At 59.4% G+C, this 21946-nt stretch overlaps 3 protein-coding genes across 6 annotated transcripts; all 3 read left to right on the top strand.

The window, feature by feature from the left end:
• Nucleotides 1-1418: 1418 nt before the first annotated feature.
• Nucleotides 1419-5758, top strand: LOC135975915 (thialysine N-epsilon-acetyltransferase-like). Its single transcript, XM_065569258.1, has 6 exons — nucleotides 1419-1577; nucleotides 2028-2082; nucleotides 2369-2452; nucleotides 2899-3000; nucleotides 3500-3540; nucleotides 4212-5758. The coding sequence occupies exons 1-6, from the start codon at nucleotides 1515-1517 to the stop codon at nucleotides 4386-4388; spliced, it is 522 nt and encodes a 173-aa protein (XP_065425330.1). The 5' UTR covers nucleotides 1419-1514; the 3' UTR covers nucleotides 4389-5758.
• A 4135-nt stretch (nucleotides 5759-9893) lies between these two features.
• On the top strand, nucleotides 9894-13740 carry LOC103307106 (thialysine N-epsilon-acetyltransferase-like). Its single transcript, XM_024113759.3, has 6 exons — nucleotides 9894-10052; nucleotides 10411-10462; nucleotides 11064-11147; nucleotides 11691-11792; nucleotides 12971-13011; nucleotides 13237-13740. Exons 1-6 carry the CDS (start codon nucleotides 9990-9992, stop codon nucleotides 13411-13413), a joined length of 519 nt encoding a protein of 172 aa, XP_023969527.1. The 5' UTR covers nucleotides 9894-9989; the 3' UTR covers nucleotides 13414-13740.
• Nucleotides 13741-14035: 295 nt separating this feature from the next.
• On the top strand, nucleotides 14036-17274 carry LOC101937171 (thialysine N-epsilon-acetyltransferase-like). 4 transcript variants are annotated; one of them, XM_005313706.5, is made up of 6 exons: nucleotides 14045-14383; nucleotides 14966-15017; nucleotides 15221-15304; nucleotides 15947-16048; nucleotides 16397-16437; nucleotides 16749-17274. In XM_005313706.5, exons 1-6 carry the CDS (start codon nucleotides 14321-14323, stop codon nucleotides 16926-16928), a joined length of 522 nt encoding a protein of 173 aa, XP_005313763.1. In that variant the 5' UTR covers nucleotides 14045-14320; the 3' UTR covers nucleotides 16929-17274. The 4 variants fall into 4 exon arrangements, with proteins under 4 accessions (XP_008175523.2, XP_005313765.1, XP_005313764.1 ...); XM_008177301.4 differs by lacking the exon at nucleotides 16397-16437 and having other exon boundaries at nucleotides 14036-14383; XM_005313708.5 differs by lacking the exon at nucleotides 15947-16048 and having other exon boundaries at nucleotides 14038-14383.
• The last annotated feature ends 4672 nt before the right edge of the window (nucleotides 17275-21946 follow it).

The following is a 21946-nucleotide window of genomic DNA, read 5'->3' as shown; positions in this document are numbered from 1 at the left end:
TTTACATCGGAATCTGCTGATGCCTAAATGAAAAAGATTCACAGGGCAGAGACTGGCTGGCTCTGGGGGGCAGTGAATGGGGCAGGGGCCTGTCCACTCTAGGGGACGCTGCCTCTGGGGGGCTGTCTTGCTCGGCAGGGGGTAGGAATTCCTAGCCGCAGTGGGTCCTTTGCCTGTGGGGCGGAGGGCGGGTGGAGGGGTCAGGGTACAGAGCAGACATGTCCCGTGACGTTCAAGAGCTCTGCATTCCCTGAGACTCACCCTTGGCCCCCATTCGGGGCCTTACACATTAATGGGGCTCTCCAGCTAATGGCCAAGGGAAGCCAGGACTCCTGGGTTCTCTCCCCTGCTCTGGGAGGGCAGTGGGGGCTGGTGGGTCAGAGCAGGGGGGGCTGGGAGCCAGGACTCATGGGGTCTCTCCCGGCTCTGGGAGGGGAGTGGGGGCTGGTGGGTTAGAGCAGGGGGGGCTGGGAGCCAGGACTCCTGGGTTCTCTCCCCTGCTCTGGGAAGGGAGTGGGGGCTGGTGGGTCAGAGCAGGGGGGCTGGGAGCTGGGACTCCTGGGTTCTCTCCCCTGGCTCTGGGAGGGGAGTGGGGCTGGTGGGTCAGAGGAGGGGGGCTGGGAGCCAGGACTCCTGGGTCCCCGGCTCTGGGAGGGGAGTGGGGCTGGTGGGTCAGAGCAGGGGGGCTGGGAGCCAGGACTCCTGGGTTCTCTCCCCGGCTCTGGGAGGGGAGGCGGGGGCTGGTGGTTAGAGGGGGGGGGCTGGGAGCCAGGACTCCTGGGTTCCATCCCCAGCTTGCGGCCATTGTGTGTTTTGAACTCCCCTCTGACCTACTAAAACCCGCTCCCACCGCTGGGGAGAGAACCCAGGAGTCCTGAATCCCACCCTACTCCCCTCCCAGACCTCAGCCCATAACCCAGGAGCCCTGGCTCCATTTTAGTTCCCCATCTGTCCGCACATGCTCACCTTCCTCGCTCCCCATATATTTCCTCCATCCCAAACCCAGTTGTGGCTGCAGACCTGCTCCCCCCACCCCCAGGTCCCCTATTACTCCCTATGCGGGGAGATGGAAGCTCCTTCCCTCTGGCCCCAAGCTCCTTTGAATCAGAGGTTGCTTGGTGTTAACAGTGGGATTCCCTCTGTTTGGTGCCAGCAGTGGGATCCCCTGTTTGGTTTCGGGCGGTGGGATCCCCTCTGTTTGGTGCCAGCGGTGGATCCCCTGTTTGGTTTCGGCGGTGGGATCCCCTCTGTTTGGTGCCAGCGGTGGGATCCCCTGTTTGGTTTCGGCGGTGGGATCCCCTCTGTTTGGTGCCTGCCGTGGGATGGCTCCTTCCTGCCAGGCGCCCCCTCCTGCCGCTGGAGCGAACTGATTCGCTGCCACTTGAGACTCAGGGGTGGGACACAACTCCCACCTGTGTAGCCCCACCCCCATCTCGCCCCGGCAGCTGCTCTTAAAGGGGCAGCAGGAGACCAAGGGACAGGAAGGGAAAGAGGCAGAGGAGGGAGCCAGCACCATGAACTGCATCATCCGACCGTGCACGGTGAAAGACTGCAAAGTCATCCTGCAGTTCATCAAAGTGAGGAGGAGAGGGGTCCTGGCTCCCAGCCCTCCACCCCAACCTACCAGCCTCCACTCCCCTCCCAGAGCTGGGGAGAGAACCCAGGAGTCCTGGCTCCCAGCCCCCCCTGCTCTGACCCACCAGCCCCCACTCCCCTCCCAGAGCTGGGGAGAGAACCCAGGAGTCCTGGCTCCCAGCCCCCCCGCTCTACCCACCAGCCCCCACTCCCCTCCCAGAGCCGGGGAGAGAACCCAGGAGTCCTGGCTCCCAGCCCCCGCTGCTCTACCCACCAGCCCCCCTCCCCTCCCCTCCCTCCTAGCGCCGGGGAGAGAACCCAGGAGTCTGGAGGTTGGGACAGGGAGAGTCTCAGGATGGGGGGCGCAGGGGACTGGTCCTCGGGGGCGGGGGGCTGGGGCCCAGGGGGCAGCGGCGGCTCTGGGGCGCTCAGGTGGGGGCTGTCTGTTGCAGGAGTTGGCCATTGATTACAAGGTGCCCCCCACCGATGTGAAAGTCACCCTGGAAGGTAAGAGCCTTTGTGGGGGGTGGGATGGGGGGCAGAGGGGGAGGGGTCCTGGGCAGAGGGGGGTTCTAGCAGAGGGGGAGGGATGGGGGCAGAGGGGGAGGAGGTCTGAACAGGGAGGGGTGCTGGGGGGGTGTCTCTGGCTCTGCACACCGCTTGCCCCACGGCTCTGGCTCCCCCCCATTCAGCAGCGCCCCCCCCCTGGTGCCCCACTCCGGTGCCCCCCCTTTCCCACACCCTGGGGGGGGGCGTGCTGAGTCTGACGTGTGTCTCTCCTTCCCCTGCCCAGCGCTGAGAGAGGACGGGTTCGGGGCGCGACCCCAGTATGACTGCTACCTGGCGGAGCTGCCCCCCGGGGAGACGAACAAGGAGGGTAGGTGTGTGCGCTTGTGCGACGCCGCCCCCTGCTGGTGTGTGTGCGCTCGTGCGACGCCGCCCCCTGCTGGTGTGTGTGTGTGTGCGCTCGTGCGACACCGCCCCCTGCTGGTGTGTGTGCGCTCGTGCGACGCCGCCCCCTGCTGGTGTGTGTGCGCTCGTGCGACGCCGCCCCCCTGCTGGTGTGTGTGCGCTCGTGCGACGCCGCCCCCTGCTGGTGTGTAATCACACGTGCAACACTGCTCACCTTTGGTGTGTGCACCCGTGCGACGCCGCACCGTGCTGTTGTGCGCGTTTCTGCCCCACACTGGCTAGGATGCTGACGGCTCCCTGTGTGTCATGGGCCCCGTACAGCTACCGGCTGCTGGCGCTGGAGGCGGGTGGGTCCTGGGGTGACGTTGGCAGATCCTGCCCCAGCCCAAGACTCTGCCGTTCCCCCACCAGGTGGCAGCATCGTGGGTTACGTCCTGTCCACCTACACCTACAGCTCCTGGAAGGGCAGGAACGTCTACATGGACAATATGTACGTCCAGCCCCAGTTCAGAGGTACAGCCGGGCTAAGCCCAGGGGGTGAACCCAGGCGTCCGGGCTCCCAGCCCCCCTGCTCTGAGCCACCAGCCCCCACTCCCCTCCCAGAGCCAGGGAGAGAACCCAGGAGTCCTGGCTCCTTGCCCGTCCTGCTCTAACCCACCAGCCCCCACTGCCCTCCCAGAGCCGGGGAGAGAACCCAGGAGTCCTGGCTCACAGCCCACCCTGCTCCCCTCCCAGAGCCGGGGAGAGAACCCAGGAGTCCTGACTCCCAGCCCCCCCTGCTCTAACCCACCAGCCCCCACTCCCCTCCCAGAGCTGGGGAGAGAACCCAGGAGTCCTGGCTCCCAGGCCCCCCTGCTCTGATCCACCAGCCCCACTCCCCTCCCAGAGCCGGGGAGAGAACCCAGGAGTCCTGGCTCCCAGCCCCCCCTGCTTTGAACCACCAGCCCGCACTCCCCTCCCAGAGCCAGGGAGAGAACCCAGGAGTCCTGGCTCAGTTCTGTTGTTCCCACAGGCCGGCAGATCGGGAAGCAGCTGCTAGAGAAGGCCTCCCAGGTGAGTTTCGGTCACTGGGGGGGGGGGGGGGCTGCTCATCTCTAACACCCCCACCCCACCCTGAGCCCCCCAACTCTGCCCTAGGGAGCAAAGCCAGCCCCACCCCCCACCTCTCTGACCAGTCCCAACCCGGATCGCCTGAGGCTTTGCCACTTCGCCACTTCAGCGATGGGCCAGGATTGGGGTGACTCACCTGTGTGTGTGAGAGCCACCCCAGCCCTCTGACCCCCACCATCGCGCACCCCCTCGCCATGTGTCCTATGCCCCGCACTGCTGCCAGGGAGCGGAGATTCCCCCACAGCAGCAGGTCTAACCCCCCTCTCTGTTCCTCCATGTGTCCTATGCCCCGCACTGCTGCCAGGGAGTGGAGATTCCCCCACAGCAGCGGGTCTAACCCCTCTCTCTGTTCCTCCATGTGTCCTATGCCCCGCACTGCTGCCAGGGAGTGGAGATTCCTCCCACGGCAGCGGGTCTAACCCCTCTCTCTGTTCCTCCATGTGTCCTATGCCTGCACTGCCCCCTAGTAGCGGAGATCCTCCCCTGCAGCAGTGGCTCTAACCCCTTTCTCTGCTCCCCCATGTGTCCTATGCCCCGCACTGCTCGCCAGTAGCGGAGATTCCCGCCCCCCGCAGCAGCGGGTCTAACCCCTCTGTCTTTGCTGCCCCCTACAGGCAGCCATAGCCAAGGGCTGTTGCCAGTTGCGCATGCATGTGGGCAACTGGAAGGCCAACGAAATGGGCTTCCTGGCCCACCATGGGGGCGAGGACCTGACGGCCAAGGAGGGCTGGGCCCTCTTCCGCTTCGAAGAAGACGCCCTGCGGAGACTGGCAGCCCGCAGCACATTTTAGGGGCCTCGGGGGGGGGGGGACAAAGCCCAGATGGGTTGGGGGGGGACAGGGGGTTCCCCAGAGGAGAGAGAACATCTCGGGGTGGGGGGTTCCAGTGGGCTGGGAGGAAGAGGTTGTCTCCATAACTTCCAGGGGATGGGGGGAGGTTTCGGGGGGCTGAGGGGTTTAAGGAGGGGATGGGGGGGGTCTGATGGGGGGCAATAGGGATGGGGTTAACCCTAGCCCTGGTGTGACTCGGGAGCTCGCTTTCCCAATGCTCCAACCCCCCCAAAATTACTGGGGGGCTAGTGTGGGCCTGGCTCAATGTGGGGATGATTCCTGCTGGGGGGCCCTAAAAATAGATGGGTAATGGATATGAGAAATTGTAGCCAGGACTCCTGGGTTCTCTCCCCCGGCTCTGGGAGGGGAGTGGGGGCTGGTGGGTTAGAGCAGTGGGGCTGGGAGCCAGGACTCCTGGGTTCCCTTCCCGGCTCTGCGAGGGGAGTCGGGGCTGGTGGGTTAGGGGAGTGGGGCCTGGGAGCCAGGACTCCTGGGTTCTCTCCCCAGCGCTGGGAGGGGTGTGGGGTCTAGTGGTTAGCAATCAGTGACTCTATTCCCAGCCCTTAATCATTAAACCATCTAGTTTTTGGGCTGGGTAATTTTTACCTTCCTTTCCAGCCCGCCGTGCCCCACGCCAAGCGAGATCTTTGCCCCACACGGATCGCTTCCCCGCCAGCATGTGATCAGCGAAATCTGTGACCCGACAAATCCCCCTCTCCCGATGCCCCCTGAGAGGCAGCTCCTCCGCGATGGACCCCGACTCCCAGCTTAGTGATTGTTGGGTGCCCGCTGTCCGGAGGCCTGCCCCTCTCTGCCGCCGGGGGCCTGAGAGTCAGATCAGGGATAGGAGGGAGCCGGAATCTGTCTCCCCCCCTCCCCCCCCCCCGCCATGATAAAGTGGGACTGTACTTAATGTTTTCTCTGAATACTGTGTGGGTGCCACAGTTTCCCCTAAGCAGTATCTAGGTGGTGGGATAAGGGGGTGTGATTGGTGCAGAGGCCTAGGGGGCCAGTGCGATGATGTCTGCACAGAGAATGGCTGACACCCTGTCTCCTGGCCACTGATGGCCTGGGCCCCTCCCCGGCAAGATGCCAACTGAAGGTGTTGGAGAACAAAGAGATCAGGTGACCTCCTGGCCCAGGAAAGAGACAAAGGCCAGAGGAGGGGCTGGAGAGTTTCAGTTTGAAGCTGGCTGGGGAAGCTGAGGGAGGCCCAGAGCTGGGGTCTAAGCTCTCTGCCCCCCAAGATGAGGGGGTCCTGTTGTCTGTACCTACAAGCCCTGTGTTGGACTGTGTTCCTGTCGTCTAAATAAACCTTCTGTGTTACTGGCTGGCTGAGAGTCATGGTGAATCGCAGGAAGTGGGGAGTACAGGGCCCGGATTCCCCCTCACTCCGTGACACCCCCCCCCCGCCCCGTGGCCCCGAGCCAGCCCATGGACGCGCCCAGCGGGCGGCCTGGCATTAGCCCACCTGCTGCAGGGCTGAGCCTGAGACCAGGCAGAGCTAGCCTGGGGCACCAACGAGCCCCCCAGCCCATCTATGCATATCCATCCATACCCATCCCACCCACCCATCCATCCATCCATCCATCCATCCCATCTTCCCACCCATCCATCCACACCCACCCATCCATCCATCCATCCATCCACCCATCCATCCATCCATCCATCCATCCATCCATACCCATCTTCCCACCCATCCATCCATCCATCCATCCATACCCATCTTCCCATCCATCCATCCATCCACCCACCCATCCATCCATCCATACCCATCTTCCCACCCATCCATCCATCCATCCATCCATCCATCCATACCCATCTTCCCACCCACCCATCCATATCCATCCATCCATCCATCCATCCATCCACCCACCCATCCATACCCATCTTCCCACCCATCCATCCACACCCACCCATCCATCCATCCATCCATCCACCCACCCATCCATACCCATCTTCCCACCCACCCACCACCCATCCATCCATCCATCCATACCCATCTTCCCATCCACCCACCCATCCATACCCATCTTCCCACCCATCCATCCACACCCACCCATCCATCCATCCATCCACCCATCCATCCATCCATCCACCCACCCATCCATACCATCTTCCCACCCACCCCACCCACCCACCCATCCATATCCATCCATCCATCCATCCATCCATCCATACCCATCTTCCCATCCATCCATCCATCCATCCATCCATCCATCCATCCATCCATACCCATCTTCCCACCCACCCATCCATATCCATCCATCCATCCATCCATCCATCCATCCATCCATCCATCCACACCCACCCACCCATCCATCCATCCATCCATCCATACCCATCTTCCCATCCATCCATCCATCCATACCCATCTTCCCATCCATCCATACCCATCTTCCCATCCATCCATCCATCCATCCATCCATCCATCCATACCCATCTTCCCACCCACCCATCCATATCCATCCATCCATCCATCCACCCACCCACCCATCCATACCCATCTTCCCACCCACCCATCCATCCATCCATCCATCCATCCATCCATCCATACCCATCTTCCCATCCATCCATCCATCCATACCCATCTTCCCATCCATCCATCCATCCATCCATCCATCCATCCATCCACCCACCCATCCATACCCATCTTCCCACCCATCCATCCATCCACCCATCCATCCATCCACCCACCCATCCATACCCATCTTCCCACCCACACACCCATCCATCCATCCATCCATCCATCCATCCACCCACCCATCCATACCCATCTTCCCACCCATCCATCCACACCCACCCATCCATCCACCCACCCATCCATACCCATCTTCCCACACATCCATATCCATCCATCCATCCATCCATCCACCCACCCATCCATACCCATCTTCCCACCCATCCATCCATCCACACCCACCCATCCATCCATCCACCCACCCATCCATACCCATCTTTCCACCCATCCATCCATCCACCCACCCATCCATACCCATCTTCCCATCCGTCCATCCATCCATCCACCCACCTACCCATCCATACCCATCTTCCCACCCATCCATCCACCCATCCATCCATCCACCCACCCACCCATCTATACCCATCTTCCCATCCATATCCATCCATCCATCCATCCACCCACCCATCCATACCCATCTTCCCACCCACCCATCCATAACCATCTTCCCACCCACCCATCCATATCCATCCATCCATCCATCCATCCACCCACCCATCTATACCCATCCATCCATCCATCCATCCATCCACCCACCCATCCATACCCATCTTCCCACCCATCCATCCACCCATCCATCCATCCATACCCATCTTCCCACCCGTCCATCCACCCATCTCTATCTATCCATCCATCCACCCACCCACCCATCCATACCCATCTTCCCACCCGTCCATCCACCCATCCATCCATCCACCCACCCACCCATCCATACCCATCTTCCCTCCCATCCATCCATCCACCCACCCATCCATACCCATCTTCCCATCCGTCCATCCATCCACCCACCCATCCATACCCATCTTCCCATCCGTCCATCCATCCATCCATCCATCCACCCACCCACCCATCCACCCATCCATCCACCCACCCAAACATACCCATCTTCCCACCTATCCATCCACCCACCCACCCATCCACACCCATCTTCCCACCCATCCATCCATCTCTATCTATCCACCCACCTACCCACCCATCCATACCCATCTTCCCACCCATCCATTCATCCATCCATACCCATCTTCCCACCCATCCATCCACCCACCCACCCATCCATACCCATTTTCCCATCCATCCATCCATCCATACCCATCTTCCCATCCGTCCATCCATCTCTATCTATCCATCCATCCACCCAGCCATCCATCCATCCATCCATCCATCCATCTCTATCTATCCGTCCATCCACCCACCCACCCATCCATGCCCATCTTCCCATCCGTCCATCCATCTCTATCTATCCGTCCATCCTCCCACCCATCCATCTTCCCACCCATCCATCCATCCATCCACCCACCCACCCATCCATACCCATCTTCCCATCCATCTATCCATCTCTATCTATCTGTCCATCCACCCACCCACCCATCTTCCCATCCATCCATCCATCCATCTCTATCTATCCGTCCATCCACCCACCCACCCATCTTCCCATCCATCCATCCATCTCTATCTATCCGTCCATCCACCCACCCACCCATCTTCCCATCCATCCATTCATCTCTATCTATCCGTCCATCCATCCACCCACCCATCCATACCCATCTTCCCATCCATCCATCCATCCATCCACCCACCCACCCATCCATACCCATCTTCCCATCCATCCATCCATCCATCCATCCATCCATCTCTATCTATCCATCCATCCACCCACCCACCCATCCATATCCATCTTCCCATCCATCCATCCATCTCTATCTATCCGTCCATCCACCCACCCACCCATCTGTCCATCTCTAGCTACCCATCCATCCATCTATCCACTTCTACCTTCTACCTGTCCATCCATACACACACACCTCTATTCATCCTCCCACACACAGCTATCCATCCGTCTGTCCATCCATCCTCCTACTCACTCATCCATCCATCCATCCCCATACACCCCCTCTATACATCCATCCATACATCCAATCCCTATACACAGCTATCCAACCCCATACATCCCCTCTATCCATCCATCCCAATTCACGTCATCTATCCATCCATCCATTCACCCATCCATCCATCCCTTCATCCACCCATACGTCCATACGTCCAGCCATCAATCTGTTCATCCAACCCCATGCACTTCTGCCCATCTGTCCATCCACCCATCTACCCATCCAACCCCATGCACTTCTGTCCATCTGTCCATCCACCCATCTACCCATCCATCCAGCTATCCACTTCTACCTATCTGTCCATCCAAATCTACATACCTCTGTCTGTCCATCCCTCTGTCCACCTATGTATCCATCCATCCATCCCTCCTCCTACCTACCTATCCATACACACCACTCGCCTATTTATCTATCCATCCATCCGTCCATCCATACACCCACCCCTCTATCCATCCTCCCACACACTCCTCTATCCATCCCTCCCCAAACACCTCTCTCTCTCACTGGATCCATCCTCCCCCATGGGTACAGCACCCAGCTTCTCCTGGGCCCATCTTTGACCCGAGGGCTCAGTTCCATGCTCTCATCACACCCTGTCCCCACGGATGCACACCGGTCTCTGGGCCAGGAGTGCCTGTAGCTGGGGAAACTGGCTCCTTTTACGTGGCTACCCCTGCCCCACTGGCTCGGAGGGAGAGGTGCTGTGGCTAATGTGTCTTGGATTCCGATTGGTGTTAGCAGTGGGATCCCGTCTGGTCGGTTTTACCGGTGGGGTTGCCTCCTACTTGGTGCCCCCTCCTGGCTCCATAGGGAACCGCAGCCACCGAGGGCTCTCGGGGTGGCCAGGACTCCTCCTCCTCCTCCTGGATATCTGACCGAAAGGGCAGGAGTCCAAAAGCCGAGAAGGGAGAGAGAGGAGAAGAGAGGCCAGCAGCCATGAGCTACGTCGTCCGACCCTGGGCTCTGAGGGACCTCAAGGATGTCGTGCGACTGATTCGAGTGAGCAGCGGATGGAAGCGTAATCGCACCCTGAGGGAATGGAGCTGCCCAGGGGTGGTAGCAACAGGTGGAGATAGAACCCAGAAGTCCTGGCTCCCAGCCTCCTGCTCCTCTGATCACTAGTTCCCCCTCCCTTCCCCTCTCCAAACCAGGATAAAACCCAGGAGTCCTGGATTCAGCTGGAAAGTTCCCCATTCCCAGGATAGCAGAGCTGTGGGCATGTTAACAAGGGGCGTTGCGATGCAGCCACTTCTGGGGCGGGGCAGCTGGTGACACAGGGACCCCTCGCCTGGCGCTGAGATGCAGCCTCCTCTGGGGCAGGGCGGCTGGTTATACAGGGTCTGTCATCTCTTAACAGGAAGGGGCAACATTTCACAAGGCTTTGGATCAGGTCAAAACTACCCCCGAAGGTAAGTTTGTGGGGCTGTACCATGAGCAATGTTCAGGGTTGGATTTCAGTGCTGGGGGGCAGCTTGGAGTTTCTTCACCCCACTCCTTGTCCAAATTCCAGCCCCCCCTGCTCTAACCCACCAGCCCCACTCCCTTCCCAGAGCTGGGGAGAGAACCCAGGAGTCCTGGCTCCCAGCCCCCCTGCTCTAACCCACCAGCCCCATTCCCTTCCCAGAGCTGGGGAGAGAACCCAGGAGTCCTGACTCCCAGCCCCGCCTGCTCTAACCCACCAGCCCCCACTCCTCTCCCAGAGCTGGGGAGAGAACCCAGGAGTCCTGGCTCCCAGCCCCTTCCTGCTCTAACCCACCAGCCCCATTCCCTTCCCAGAGCCGGGGAGAGAACCCAGGAGTCCTGGCTCCCAGCCCCTCCCTGCTCTAACCCACTAGCCCCACTCCCTTCCCAGAGCTGGGGAGAGAACCCAGGAGTCCTGGCTCCCAGCCCCTCCCTGCTCTAACCCACCAGCCCCCACTCCCCTCCCAGAGCCAGGGAGAGAACCCAGGAGCCCTGGCTCCCAACCCCGCCTGGATCCAGCCAGGTTCTGTTTATTCTCTCTGCCTGCAGTGCTGAGGGAGGATGGCTTCGGGATGGACCCCAAGTTTGGCTGCCTGGTAGCCGAAGTTCCCCCTGACCAGAGGAGCAAAGACGGTGACACATGGGAATTTGGGCGTGGGGGGGAGGGCTAAGCAGGGAGGGGGCTGGGCAGTGTTTGGATGGGAGACTCACGTGCCCCCACGGAGCAGGGCGGGTGGCTCAGCAGGGGGCGCTGTTCTGCACGGAGTGAGGTGTTTGACTCCGCCCCAGAAGTGGGCGCGTCTCAGCGCTGGGCAAGGGGTCCCTGGGTAACCGGCCGCCCCGCCCCAGAGGTGGGCGCATCTCAGCGCTGGGCAAGGGGTCCCTGGGTAACTGGCCGCCCTGCCCCAGAAGTGGGCGCGTCTCAGCGCTGGGCAAGGGGTCCCTGGGTAACCGGCCGCCCCGCCCCAGGAGTGGGCGCGTCTCAGCGCTGGGCAAGGGGTCCCTGGGTAACCGGCCGCCCCGCCCCAGGAGTGGGCGCGTCTCAGCGCTGGGCAAGGGGTCCCTGGGTAACCGGCCGCCCCGCCCCAGAGGTGGGCGCATAGCAAGCCATACAAGGGGCTAAATCTTTGCTGGCAGATGTGCCCTTGTCTCTGCCTTCAACGCTGGTTTCTCCAGGGCACACCGTCGTCGGGTACCAGTTCCATTATTTCAGCTACTGCACCTGGACAGGGCGGATTGTTTTTGGGGAGGATCTGTACGTCATGCCAGAGTTCAGAGGTAGGGGGCGGCGCTAGGGGGCGCTGTGGGGCAGGGAGCGGGGCGGGGCAGCAGGGGGTGCTCTCCCCTGGCAGGCGGGGCTGGCCCCAGGGCGGTGCTAGGAGGCTCTGTGGGGCAGGGAGCGGGGCGGGGCAGCAGGGGGCGCTCTCCCCTGGCAGGCGGGGCTGGCCCCAGGGCGGCGCTAGGGGGCGCTGTGGGGCAGGGAGCGGGGCGGGGCAGCAGGGGGCGCTCTCCCCTGGCAGGCGGGGCTGGTCCCAGGGCGGCACTAGGGGGCGCTGTGGGGCAGGGAGCGGGGCGGGGGGGGCTCAGCAGGGGGCGCTCTCCCCTGGCAGGCGGGGCTGGTCCCAGGGCGGCGCTAGGGGGCGCTGTGGGGCAGGGAGCGGGGTCGGGGGGCTCAGCAGGGGGTGCTCTCCCCTGGCAGGCGGGGCTGGTCCCAGGGTGGCGCTAGGGGGCGCTGTGGGGCAGGGAGCGAGGCGGGGGGCTCTGCAGGGGGCGCTCTCCCCTGGCAGGCGGGGCTGGCCCCAGGGCGGCGCTAGGGGGCGCTGTGGGGCAGGGAGCGGGGTGGGGGCTCAGAAGGGGGTGCTCTCCCCTGGCAGGCGGGGCTGGCCCCAGGGCGGTGCTAGGGGGCGCTGTGGGGCAGGGAGCAGGGCGGGGGGGGGCTCAGCAGGGGGCGCTCTCCCCTGGCAGGTGGGACTGGCCCCAGGGCGGCGCTAGGGGGCGCTGTGGGGCAGGGAGCGGGGCGGGGGGGGGCTCAGCAGGGGGCGCTCTCCCCTGGCAGGCGGGGCTGGTCCCAGGGCGGCGCTAGGGGGCGCTGTGGGGCAGGGAGCGGGGCGGGGGGGGGCTCAGCAGGGGGCGCTCTCCCCTGGCAGGCGGGGCTGGTCCCAGGGCGGCGCTAGGGGGCGCTGTGGGGCAGGGAGCGGGGTGGGGGCTCAGAAGGGGGTGCTCTCCCCAGACACTACACTAATATGGTTAGACTGTCCTGCCTTTCATGGAAACAATATTAAGACACCTGCGATTTTACGCAAGACCCACAGGGTCAGGGTTTGAACCCACATATCATCTGTGCCGGGCGAGGGGTTCCTGTGTAACTAGCTGCCCTACCCCAGAGGTGGCCGCCTCTCAGCGCCGGGCGAGGGTGAAGTTGGTAGATCCATATTGATTTATGTGCTTCTCCGCAGGCAAAGGAATTGGCACCAGTTTACTCAGCCAAGTGGCCAAGGTGAGATTAGCTCCGAAATTCAGTCTCTCTCCCTCCCTGGACTCTGTGGGCCAAATCTGGGGTCAATGGGCCTATTGCTATGTCAGAGTCTATGGGGCCAGACCCCCCAGGTTAATCCTCTGGGGCCAAGTCCTGCCTTCTGGCATCGGAGCAGATAGGACGCTGCTGGTCGCACTCCGATGGGTGAGTCAGTAAAACAGCTCTGCCCCTCTGTCTCTCCTGCAGCTCGCGCTGGCACACGGCTGCACCCAGTTCCGGTTCATGTTGGCCAACTGGAACCAGCCGGCCATGGCGCTGTATGAGAAACTGGGGGCAATCGACGTGACAGCGAGGGACAACTGGGTCGTCTGGCACATCGAGGGGCGGGCCATGCGGGAGCTGGCGGAGCGGGTAACACAATGAAATGTTGCTGCCATGAGGCAGCCGGGGAGAGAACCCAGGAGTCCTGGCTCCCAGCCCCCTCTGCTCTGACCCACCAGCCCCCACTCGCCCCCCAGAGCCGGGGAGAGAACCCAGGAGTCCTGACTACCAGGCCACCCGCTCTGATCCACCAGCCCCCGCTCCCCTCCCAGAGCCGGGGAAAGAACCCAGGAGTCCTGGCTCCCAGCCCCCTCTGCTCTAACCACCAGCCCCCACTCCCCTCCCAGAGACAGCGACCCCTGGGGGCGCCACAGGGCGTAACCTGCCACGCGGCTCGGGACCCTTGCCAATAAAGAACTGTTTCAACTCGCTTGTGCATGACTCTGTGCCTGGGAGAGGGGGGGTTGTATCTTTCCACCCCTTCAGGGCTGCTTTAGGAAGTGGGAGAGTGGGGGCTGGTGGGATAGAGGGTCGGGGACTGGGAGCCAGGACGCCTGGGTTCTCTCCCTGGCTCTGGGAGGGGAGTGGGGCCGGGTGGGTTAGAGCAGGGGGGGCTGGGAGCCAGGACTCCTGGGTTCTCTCCCCGGCGCTGGGAGAGGAGTGGGGGCTGGTGGGTTAGAGGAGGGGGGCTGGGAGCCAGGACGCCTGGGTTCTCTCCCTGGCTCTGGGAGGGGAGTGGGGCCGGGTGGGTTAGAGCGGGGGGGCTGAGAGCCAGGATTCCTGTGTTCCATTTAGCTATTTCCGTGTTGAAAGCGGGAGGTCGGGCCTCTTTCATGGGGTGGGGGAATTGTGCCCCATAGAAAGCAGAGCCAAGTGCATGCTGGGAAATGCAATAAATTCTCTCCAATCGGCTGCTCTCCCCGCTGAGCTCTGAGAGCCGCAGGGAGAGGCGGGGTGCTGCTCCCTCCGTCCGTGACTTTGAACCCAGGCGATCGGCGAAGGAGAGGGAATGGAGTGTGTTCTCCGGCCCTGCAGGGCTGAAGACTGCGCGGAGGTCATGCGGATGATAAAGGTAAGGGGGAGCAGAACCCAGGAGTCCTGGCTCCCCGCTCCTCCTTCTCTAACCACCAGCCCCCACTCCCCTTCAGAGCCGGGGAGAGAACCCAGGAGTCCTGGCTCCCAGCCCCCCCTGCTCTGACCCACCAGCCCCTACCCCCTCCTGGAGCTGGGGAGAGAACCCAGGAGTCCTGGTATCCAGACCCCCCTGCTCTAACCCACCAGCCCCCACTCCCCTCCCAGAGCTGGGGAGAGAACCCAGGAGTCCTGGCTCCCAGACCCCCCTGCACTAACCCACCAGGCCCCACTCCCCTTCTGGAGCTGGGGATAGAAGGGGGGCACCTGGGGAGCTTTGGGTGTGCAGAATGTGGGGCTGGGAGCAGGGAAGGGAATTTGGGGGGCTGGGTAGAAATGGGGGGCTAGGAGGTGGGGAATTGGGGCTGGGGAGAAACGGGAGGGCTGGGTGGAGAAGGGCTTTCTCGGAGGCTGGAGGGAGGGTTTGGCAGGCTGGGAGAGGAATTGGGGGATGGAGACGGAGAGGGGAATTGAGGTTAATTTTGGGGTGACTGATCCTGTGGAGTCCCTTTCTGCCCCCCAGGAGCTGGCGGAGTTTGAGGAGCTCCCGGACCAGGTACAAATCAGCGACCAAGGTGAGCTCTTCCCCCCTCCGATACCTCCCTCCCCCCTTGGGACCTGGGCACGCACCCCCTCTTCCAGGGCAGGAGAAGGGGCTTTGATGGTGCCCCAATATGGGAGGGGGGCTAAGAGGGGGGGTCCTGCCTGTGAGTGACAATGGGGTTCTCTCCTGCCCTTCCCCCCATGTCTCCCCCTGCCCCCCAATATCCTTCCCCAGTGCTCAGGGAAGACGGTTTCGCCAACGACCCTTTCTACAGATGTCTGGTGGCCGAGGTCCCGCCTGAGCATCGGAGTCAAGACGGTAATGCCCCCCTCCCCGCAACGCCCTGGGAAGTACCCCCCCAGACACCTGTGGGGTCCAGAATCCTGGCACAGGAATAATTTGGGGGACCCCAAGAGGCTGAAGCTGGCCCAGCCCCACCCCAGCTCAGCCCCATGGCAGATTGGGGGAACCCAGCCCCCCAGTTTTCCCTGATACATGTAGCTCCCCCCCACCCACCCTTCAGGGCCATCCTTGACCCCAGCTCTGTATCCTGGTGGGTCAGAAGTGGAGGTCGGGGGGTCGAGCAGTGAGGATGGGGGGGTGAGTTTGGGGGGGAAGGTGGAGGGGACCCCCATAAAACAGCCACCAGGCCCCCCACTCAGCCAGGAATAGAACCCAGGAGTCCTGGCTCCCAGCCCCCCCTGCTCTAACCCACCAGCCCCCACTTCCCTCCTAGAGCCGAGGAGAGAATTGGGGGTGCCTGGGGAGCTTTGGGGATGGAGAATGGGGGCCTGGGAGCAGGGAAGGGAATTTGGGGGTCTGGGAGGTGGGGAATTGGGGGTTCGGTGGAGAAGGGATTTCTCAGAGGCTGGGGAGAGGTTTCGGGGGGGCTGGGAGAGTACGAGGAATTTGGGGGGACATGAGGTGGGGGCAGTTGTTGGACTTTTTTCCCCGCCCCAGGACACACCGTCGTAGGGTATGGCCTCTATTTCTTCACCTACAGTACCTGGAAAGGCAGGAATATCTACATGGAAGACCTGTACGTCATGCCTGAGTTCAGAGGTAGGGAATGGGGCGGGAATGGGATTATTTTGGGGTCCCCACCATAGACAGCCCCTGCAATGCCTGTAAGGCAGTCACCCCAGGGGAAGAGCTAGGACACAGAAAAGTGGAGCAGAACCCAGGAGTCCTGGCTCCAAGTCCCGCCTGCTCTGACCACCAGCCCCCGCTCCCCTCCCAGAGCCGGGGAGAGAACCCAGGAGTCCTGGCTCCCAGTCCCCCCTGCTCTGACCACCAGCCCCCACTGCCCTCCCAGAGCCGGGGAGAGAACCCAGGAGTCCTAGCTCCCAGCGCCCCCTCGCTCTAACCACTAGACCTGCTGTTAAATTACTGATTTCTCTCCCCACACAGGTAAAGGCATTGGCAAGAAGCTTATGAGTAAAATTGCAGAGGTAACAGGACATTGGGCCCTTTCCCCCTTCTGGTCGCTTCCTTTACTTGGTCTCAGATTGCAAGGCAGCCCCCTAGGGGGTATCATTGTTCCCACTTATACCATGGTGGAAACTGAGGCACTGACCTGGCTTCTAGCCTCCCCTGCTATAACCACCAGCCCCCACTCCCCTCCCGGAGCTGGGGAGAGAACCCAGGAGTCCTGGCTCCCAGACCCCCCCCCCCCAACCCACCAGCCCCCACTCCCCTCCCAGAGCCGGGGAGAGAACCCAGGAGTCCTGGCTCCCAGCCACCCCCTGTTGATACTTTTCAGATCGGTGTGGAGAACAGATGCACCCAGCTGAAGTTTGTGGTGCTGGACTGGAATCGAACGGCCATCGACTTCTACCAGGGCCAGGGGGCGGTGGACCTCACGACCGCGGAGGGCTGGCACTTCTTCCACGTCGAAGGAGATGCCCTGAAGCAGCTGGCGCAGGGGCAGCTGGGACACTGACGTGGCCACCAACCACCACGCCCCTCCCAGAGCCGGGGAGAGAACCCAGGAGTCCTGGCTCCTAGCCCCCCCTGCTCTAACCCACCAGCCCCCACTCCCCTCCCAGAGCCGGGGAGAGAACCCAGGAGTCCTGGCTCCCAGCCCCCCCTGCTCTAACCCACCAGCCCCCACTCCCCTCCCAGAGCCGGGGAGAGAACCCAGGTCTACTGGCTCCCAGCCATCCCCCCTTCTAACCACTAGACCCTCCTTCCAGGAGGCCTGGCTGGGGAGATCACAATAATCTGTCCTGGCCTTGGAATCTAGAAATCTACCCATGTATTTATTAAATAAAACCCTACCAAAACAAGCCCCTGCAATGCACGCCCCTCTTTCTCCAGGAGAGGACAATCACGTGTCTGATACGGGGCCTGGTTGCTTAATGGCCTGCGGGAAGGAACTCGGATACTCCCTGGATCATCCAGGCGGGAACCCCAGGGAAGTCCTGTGGCCCCTACAGGACCACAGATTGTGACCTTAAACTGTATACATCTAAGGGGGGTGAGGGCACGGTAGAAGAACCCATAGTGAGAAGAACCTATAGAGAAGAGAAGAACCCATAGAGATGAGGCTATAGAGAAGAGCCCATAGAAAAGAACCTATGGAGAAGGACCCATAGAAAAAAGAGACCATAGAGAAGAGCCTATAGAGAGGCGAAGAGCGTATAGAGAAGAACCTATGGAGAAGGACCCATAGAGAAGAGAAGAGCCTACAGAGAAGCACAGCAGCAAGGTGTCTAGACGCTGGCACAACTGCTGTATATATATTTTCCCCGCTTTCTACATAGATGGGGACTCAGAAGTGGTGGCGTTCCAAGCAGACAATCTTTCCAGACCTCTTCTCATCTCAGAAGCGGCCCTTCTTCTGTACAAAGATTGTGAGTCAAGGACCCCAAATCCTGAAGTGCTGACAAATTGGAGGCGGGGGTATTTGCCTTCTGAATTTATTTTATTTTATTTGTTTTTTTGTTTTGAGCTTCTAGGGGGAAGCTGCTAGCTCCTAAGAGTGGTTTGTTTCAGGTACAAACTTCATGTGCCGAAAGTTTCCACTGTGCATGCAAAAATCTGTAAATCATCTCAGACCATCGTAGGCCATGGAATCTCTTCCCGGTGCTCCTGAACGGTGAAACCTCCAACCATCTAGCTGGGCAAGACCAGGGCAGCTCTCACAGGGGTTGTGATCCTGGAATGGGCTCCCTAGGGAGGTGGGGGAATCTCCATCCTTAGAGGTTTTTAAGACCCAGCTTGACAGAGCCCTGGCTGGGATGATTTAGTTGGGGTTGGTCCTGCTTTGAGCAGGGGGTTGGACTAGATGACCAACTGAGGTCTCTTCCAACCCTAATCTATGATCCCAAGCGGCGGACCTCTGTCTCCCCACACACCCTGGAGGCGCATGCACGCCTCTCCGCATTTCCCAAGGACCCTCTCTTGTTCCCTGTCCGTCATAGCTTTATAACGCCTCGGGGTCCTTGTAGACCGCAGGATGACTATGAGTCGACTATGAGTCGACAATGTGACATGGCGGTGAAAAAAGCCAATGCTGTCTTGGGATGCATTAGGCGAGGTATATCTAGTAGGGATAAGGAGGTCCTGCTTCCGTTGTATAAGGCGCTGGTGAGACCTCATTTGGAGTACTGTGTGCAGTTCTGGTCTCCCATGTTTAAAAAAGATGAACTTAAACTGGAACGGGTGCAGAGAAGGGCGACTAGGATGATCAGAGGAATGGAAAACCTGTCGTATGAAAGGAGACTAGAGGAGCTTGGGTTGTTTAGTCTGACAAAGCGAAGGCTGAGGGGGGATATGATTGCTATCTTTAAATATATCAGAGGGATAAATACAAGGGAGGGAGAGGAATTATTCCAGCTTAGTACTAATGTGGACACGAGAACGAATGGATATAAACTGGCCGTGGGGAAGTTCAGGCTTGAAATTAGACGAAGGTTTCTGACCGTCAGAGGGGTGAAATATTGGAACGGCCTTCTGAGGGAAACGATGGGGGCGACGGACCTGCTTGGTTTTAAGATTAAGTTAGATAAGTTTATGGAGGGAATGGTTTAATGGTAAAACATAGTAGCCAAGGAAAACCAAGCAATGGTACGTAAATAGTATAATGGCCAACAAGGGTCAGCCTAGAGACTCTTGCCTACATGCTCGGGGTCTTACTGATCGCCATATTTGGGGTCGGGAAGGAATTTTCCTGCAGGGTAGATTGGCTGAGCCTCTGGAGGTTTTTCGCCTTCCTCCGCAGCATGGGGCAGGGATCACTAGCAGGAGGGTCTCTGCCGATTGAAGTCACTAAAACACAGGATTGGGGACTTCAACAGCAGAGTCCAGGGAAGGGTTTTGTGGCCTGCAGCGTGCAGGGGGTCAGACCAGATGATCATAATGGTCCCTTCTGGCCTTAAAGTCTATGAGTCTATGAGTTCTTTCAGGTAAGGAGTCACAACCTCTGCATGGGTTAGTTAACAGGCGTCAAGACCTCAAGAATAGTGGCCATCTTGGCCAACGCTAGGGACCAAATCAGGGTGAATTCTCCCAGCACTTGGGGTCCTCAAAATGGCCATCAGAAAGTGTGACCAATTGTGACGAAAGCTCTCACTTTAGTCATCCAACAGAACATCTCTCCAAGACTTATTAAGACGCAACGTGTTTCCCACAGCATCTTCCAACACAACCCCACAAGGATGTTCCAATTAAGGTCAAAACATTCCATTTCTACCTTAGTAGAACAGAACATTTTGTGTGTGTGGCGGGGCAGTGGTATTATAAAATCAAGGATCCAGAACAAAAATTGTGGACGTTGTGTGTTGCGGGGGAAAACATCGATGAATAAACTTAAGTTGGAAGGTCTCTAACAAACCGAGTGGATGTAAAGAATAATTCCTAATAGAAGTAACCAGGAGAGCAGAGGGAAACCTAATGAGACTTCAGATGGATCTTGATAAATTGATAATCGGGGTTAAATTGATGTCATTGCCTGGACTGGATGACCCAGGAGACCTTTCCAGTCCTATATAAATATTGGGATTTCTCAAACAAAATTCTGAGGTTTCGACTAGCACTCCTAAATCGGGCTGGAGTGCATGGTGGGCGAATTTTGGCAGCCTAAGTTATCAAGGCTGTCTGAAGTCATAGTGGCTCCTTTGGGCCTTCGGCTGTGAATCTGCTACTGGCCCCAGTGGCTAGCAGATATTCTGGGCCTCACGGGGCTGCCTCTATGAGGAGACAGGGGTGATATGAGTCAGATGTACCCTTGTTTATACCATCTACAAAGTTCTGCTTCCCTGAACGCAGAAAGAGCAACCGGTGCTCTGGCTTTCTGGCCTGGAGTGCCCAAAAGGCAGTGTGGGCTAGTGAATAGAGCACTGAACGGGGACATGTGAAAGGTCACCCAGATTTTCCAAGTCCCTTTATGTGCCTCCATTTTCCCATCTGTAAAATGGAGATGATATTGACCTTCTCTAAAGCACCTGGAGATCTATAGATGAAAAGAGCTAGGTATTAAATTCCTTCTCCTGGCTTCCTCTGATTACAGGCTGAGGCAAACTCCAAGCAGCAGATTGCCTTGGGCAGTCATCTCTCCCAAGTTCTATCGCTCTCTCACACTTTAAAGGGGCTTAATTGCTCCTTCTGAGCCTGAAAGACCACTTGGCACAGGCATGGGCCGTAACGCGGGTCTGTGGATCCAAGACTCCACTGTGTCTGGTTCTATCCCCCTTCTTCCTCTTGCAGGTGGTGAAGACCCACCTGAGATAGTGCTGGCATTGATTTTGCTGGTGGCAGCGGCTGTCATTGTCGCTGTCTCCGCCCTGGGCGTCGTCTTCGTGGTCAAAAGATGTGGCCACTCAACTGGGCGTGTGATTTCTGTCTTTCTGCGCAATAAAGAGTGAGGAGAAACCAGCTCCGATGTCTGATTTCAATAGACTGTTTCGGGGGGGTTCACTTTTGAATGGGTTGGGAACTGGTGTGGAAGCTCTATGGGAAATTCACACCCGGAAGGGAGACAAGAAACAGATTTGGACAAAAAGCTGAATCTCCCTCGCCCCCGTCCAAAATAACAACACGTGGTGGGAGGGGACTGGATTGTGGGCGGATCAGAGTCCTGTTAACAAGGTGGCGATGGGTGTCCAGCTATAGGGAAGAGGCTGGGTTGAAAGTCCCTTTGTTAATCTCTGTAAAGGAATCTACCATGGAAGGGGTTGACCGCTCTAAAATGGTTTGACTGGTAGATCACAATGGCCATAGTGGGTCACACCAACGGTCCACCTAGCCCAGTATCCTGTCTATAGATGGGGGCCAGTGCCAGGTGCTTCCAAGGGAAGGAACAGAACAGGGGCTGGGTCAATGGAAAGTTGCCGTTGTCCAATCCCAGCGGTTCGGGGCCACCCAGAGCATGGGGTTGTCCCCCTGACCATCTTGGCTAACAGCCATTGATGGACCTATCCTCCAGGGGCAGAGCCGGCTTTTTCTAACCATGTTATATTTTTGGCCTTCACAACATCCCCTGGCAAGGAGTTCCCCAGGTTGTGTCAAGCACTTCCTTTGGTTTGGTTTTAAAGCTGCTGCTTATTAACTTGAGCAGGTGTCCCCCTGGGTTCTTGGCTTATGTGAAAGGGGAAATAAATATACTTTCCCTGCACCATTCATGATTTGAGAGACCTCTATCATCTCCTTCCCAGCAGTCCTCTTTTCCAAGCTGAACAGTCCCATCTTTTTAATTCCTCCTCGTACAGAAGCTGTTCCATACTCCAGCCAGCACAGTCCCAATACCGATCCTTGAGGTACCGCTCTCCATTCTGAAAACTGACCGTTTATTCCTACCCGTTGTTTCCTATCTTTTATCCAGTTTTTGATCCATGAGACGATCTTCCCTCTTATCCCATGACGGCTTGCTTTGCTTAAGAGCCTTTCATGAGGGACCTTGTCAAAGGCTTTCGGAAAGTCCAAGGACACTAGATGCGCTGTCCACGTGTTCGTTGACCC

Source organism: Chrysemys picta, chromosome 16 (assembly GCF_011386835.1).
Source record: "Chrysemys picta bellii isolate R12L10 chromosome 16, ASM1138683v2, whole genome shotgun sequence".
Taxonomy (NCBI): Eukaryota; Metazoa; Chordata; order Testudines; family Emydidae; genus Chrysemys; species Chrysemys picta.
The sequence above is the reverse complement of the archived record's forward strand: the minus strand, read 5'-3'. Positions and strand labels throughout refer to the sequence as shown.

Excerpts from the sequence above, each read along its gene's own strand:
- LOC135975915 (XM_065569258.1), top strand. The coding sequence starts at position 1,515 with ATGAACTGCATCATCCGACCGTGCACGGTGAAAGACTGCAAAGTCATC. Across the intron at positions 2,453-2,898 it reads CGGGGAGACGAACAAGGAGG|GTGGCAGCATCGTGGGTTAC; the intron begins GTAGGTGTGTGC and ends TTCCCCCACCAG. Across the intron at positions 3,541-4,211 it reads TGCTAGAGAAGGCCTCCCAG|GCAGCCATAGCCAAGGGCTG; the intron begins GTGAGTTTCGGT and ends TGCCCCCTACAG.
- LOC103307106 (XM_024113759.3), top strand. The coding sequence starts at position 9,990 with ATGAGCTACGTCGTCCGACCCTGGGCTCTGAGGGACCTCAAGGATGTC. Across the intron at positions 10,053-10,410 it reads ATGTCGTGCGACTGATTCGA|GAAGGGGCAACATTTCACAA; the intron begins GTGAGCAGCGGA and ends ATCTCTTAACAG. Across the intron at positions 11,148-11,690 it reads TGACCAGAGGAGCAAAGACG|GGCACACCGTCGTCGGGTAC; the intron begins GTGACACATGGG and ends TGGTTTCTCCAG.
- LOC101937171 (XM_008177301.4), top strand. The coding sequence starts at position 14,321 with ATGGAGTGTGTTCTCCGGCCCTGCAGGGCTGAAGACTGCGCGGAGGTC. Across the intron at positions 15,018-15,220 it reads GGTACAAATCAGCGACCAAG|TGCTCAGGGAAGACGGTTTC; the intron begins GTGAGCTCTTCC and ends ATCCTTCCCCAG. Across the intron at positions 15,305-15,946 it reads TGAGCATCGGAGTCAAGACG|GACACACCGTCGTAGGGTAT; the intron begins GTAATGCCCCCC and ends TCCCCGCCCCAG.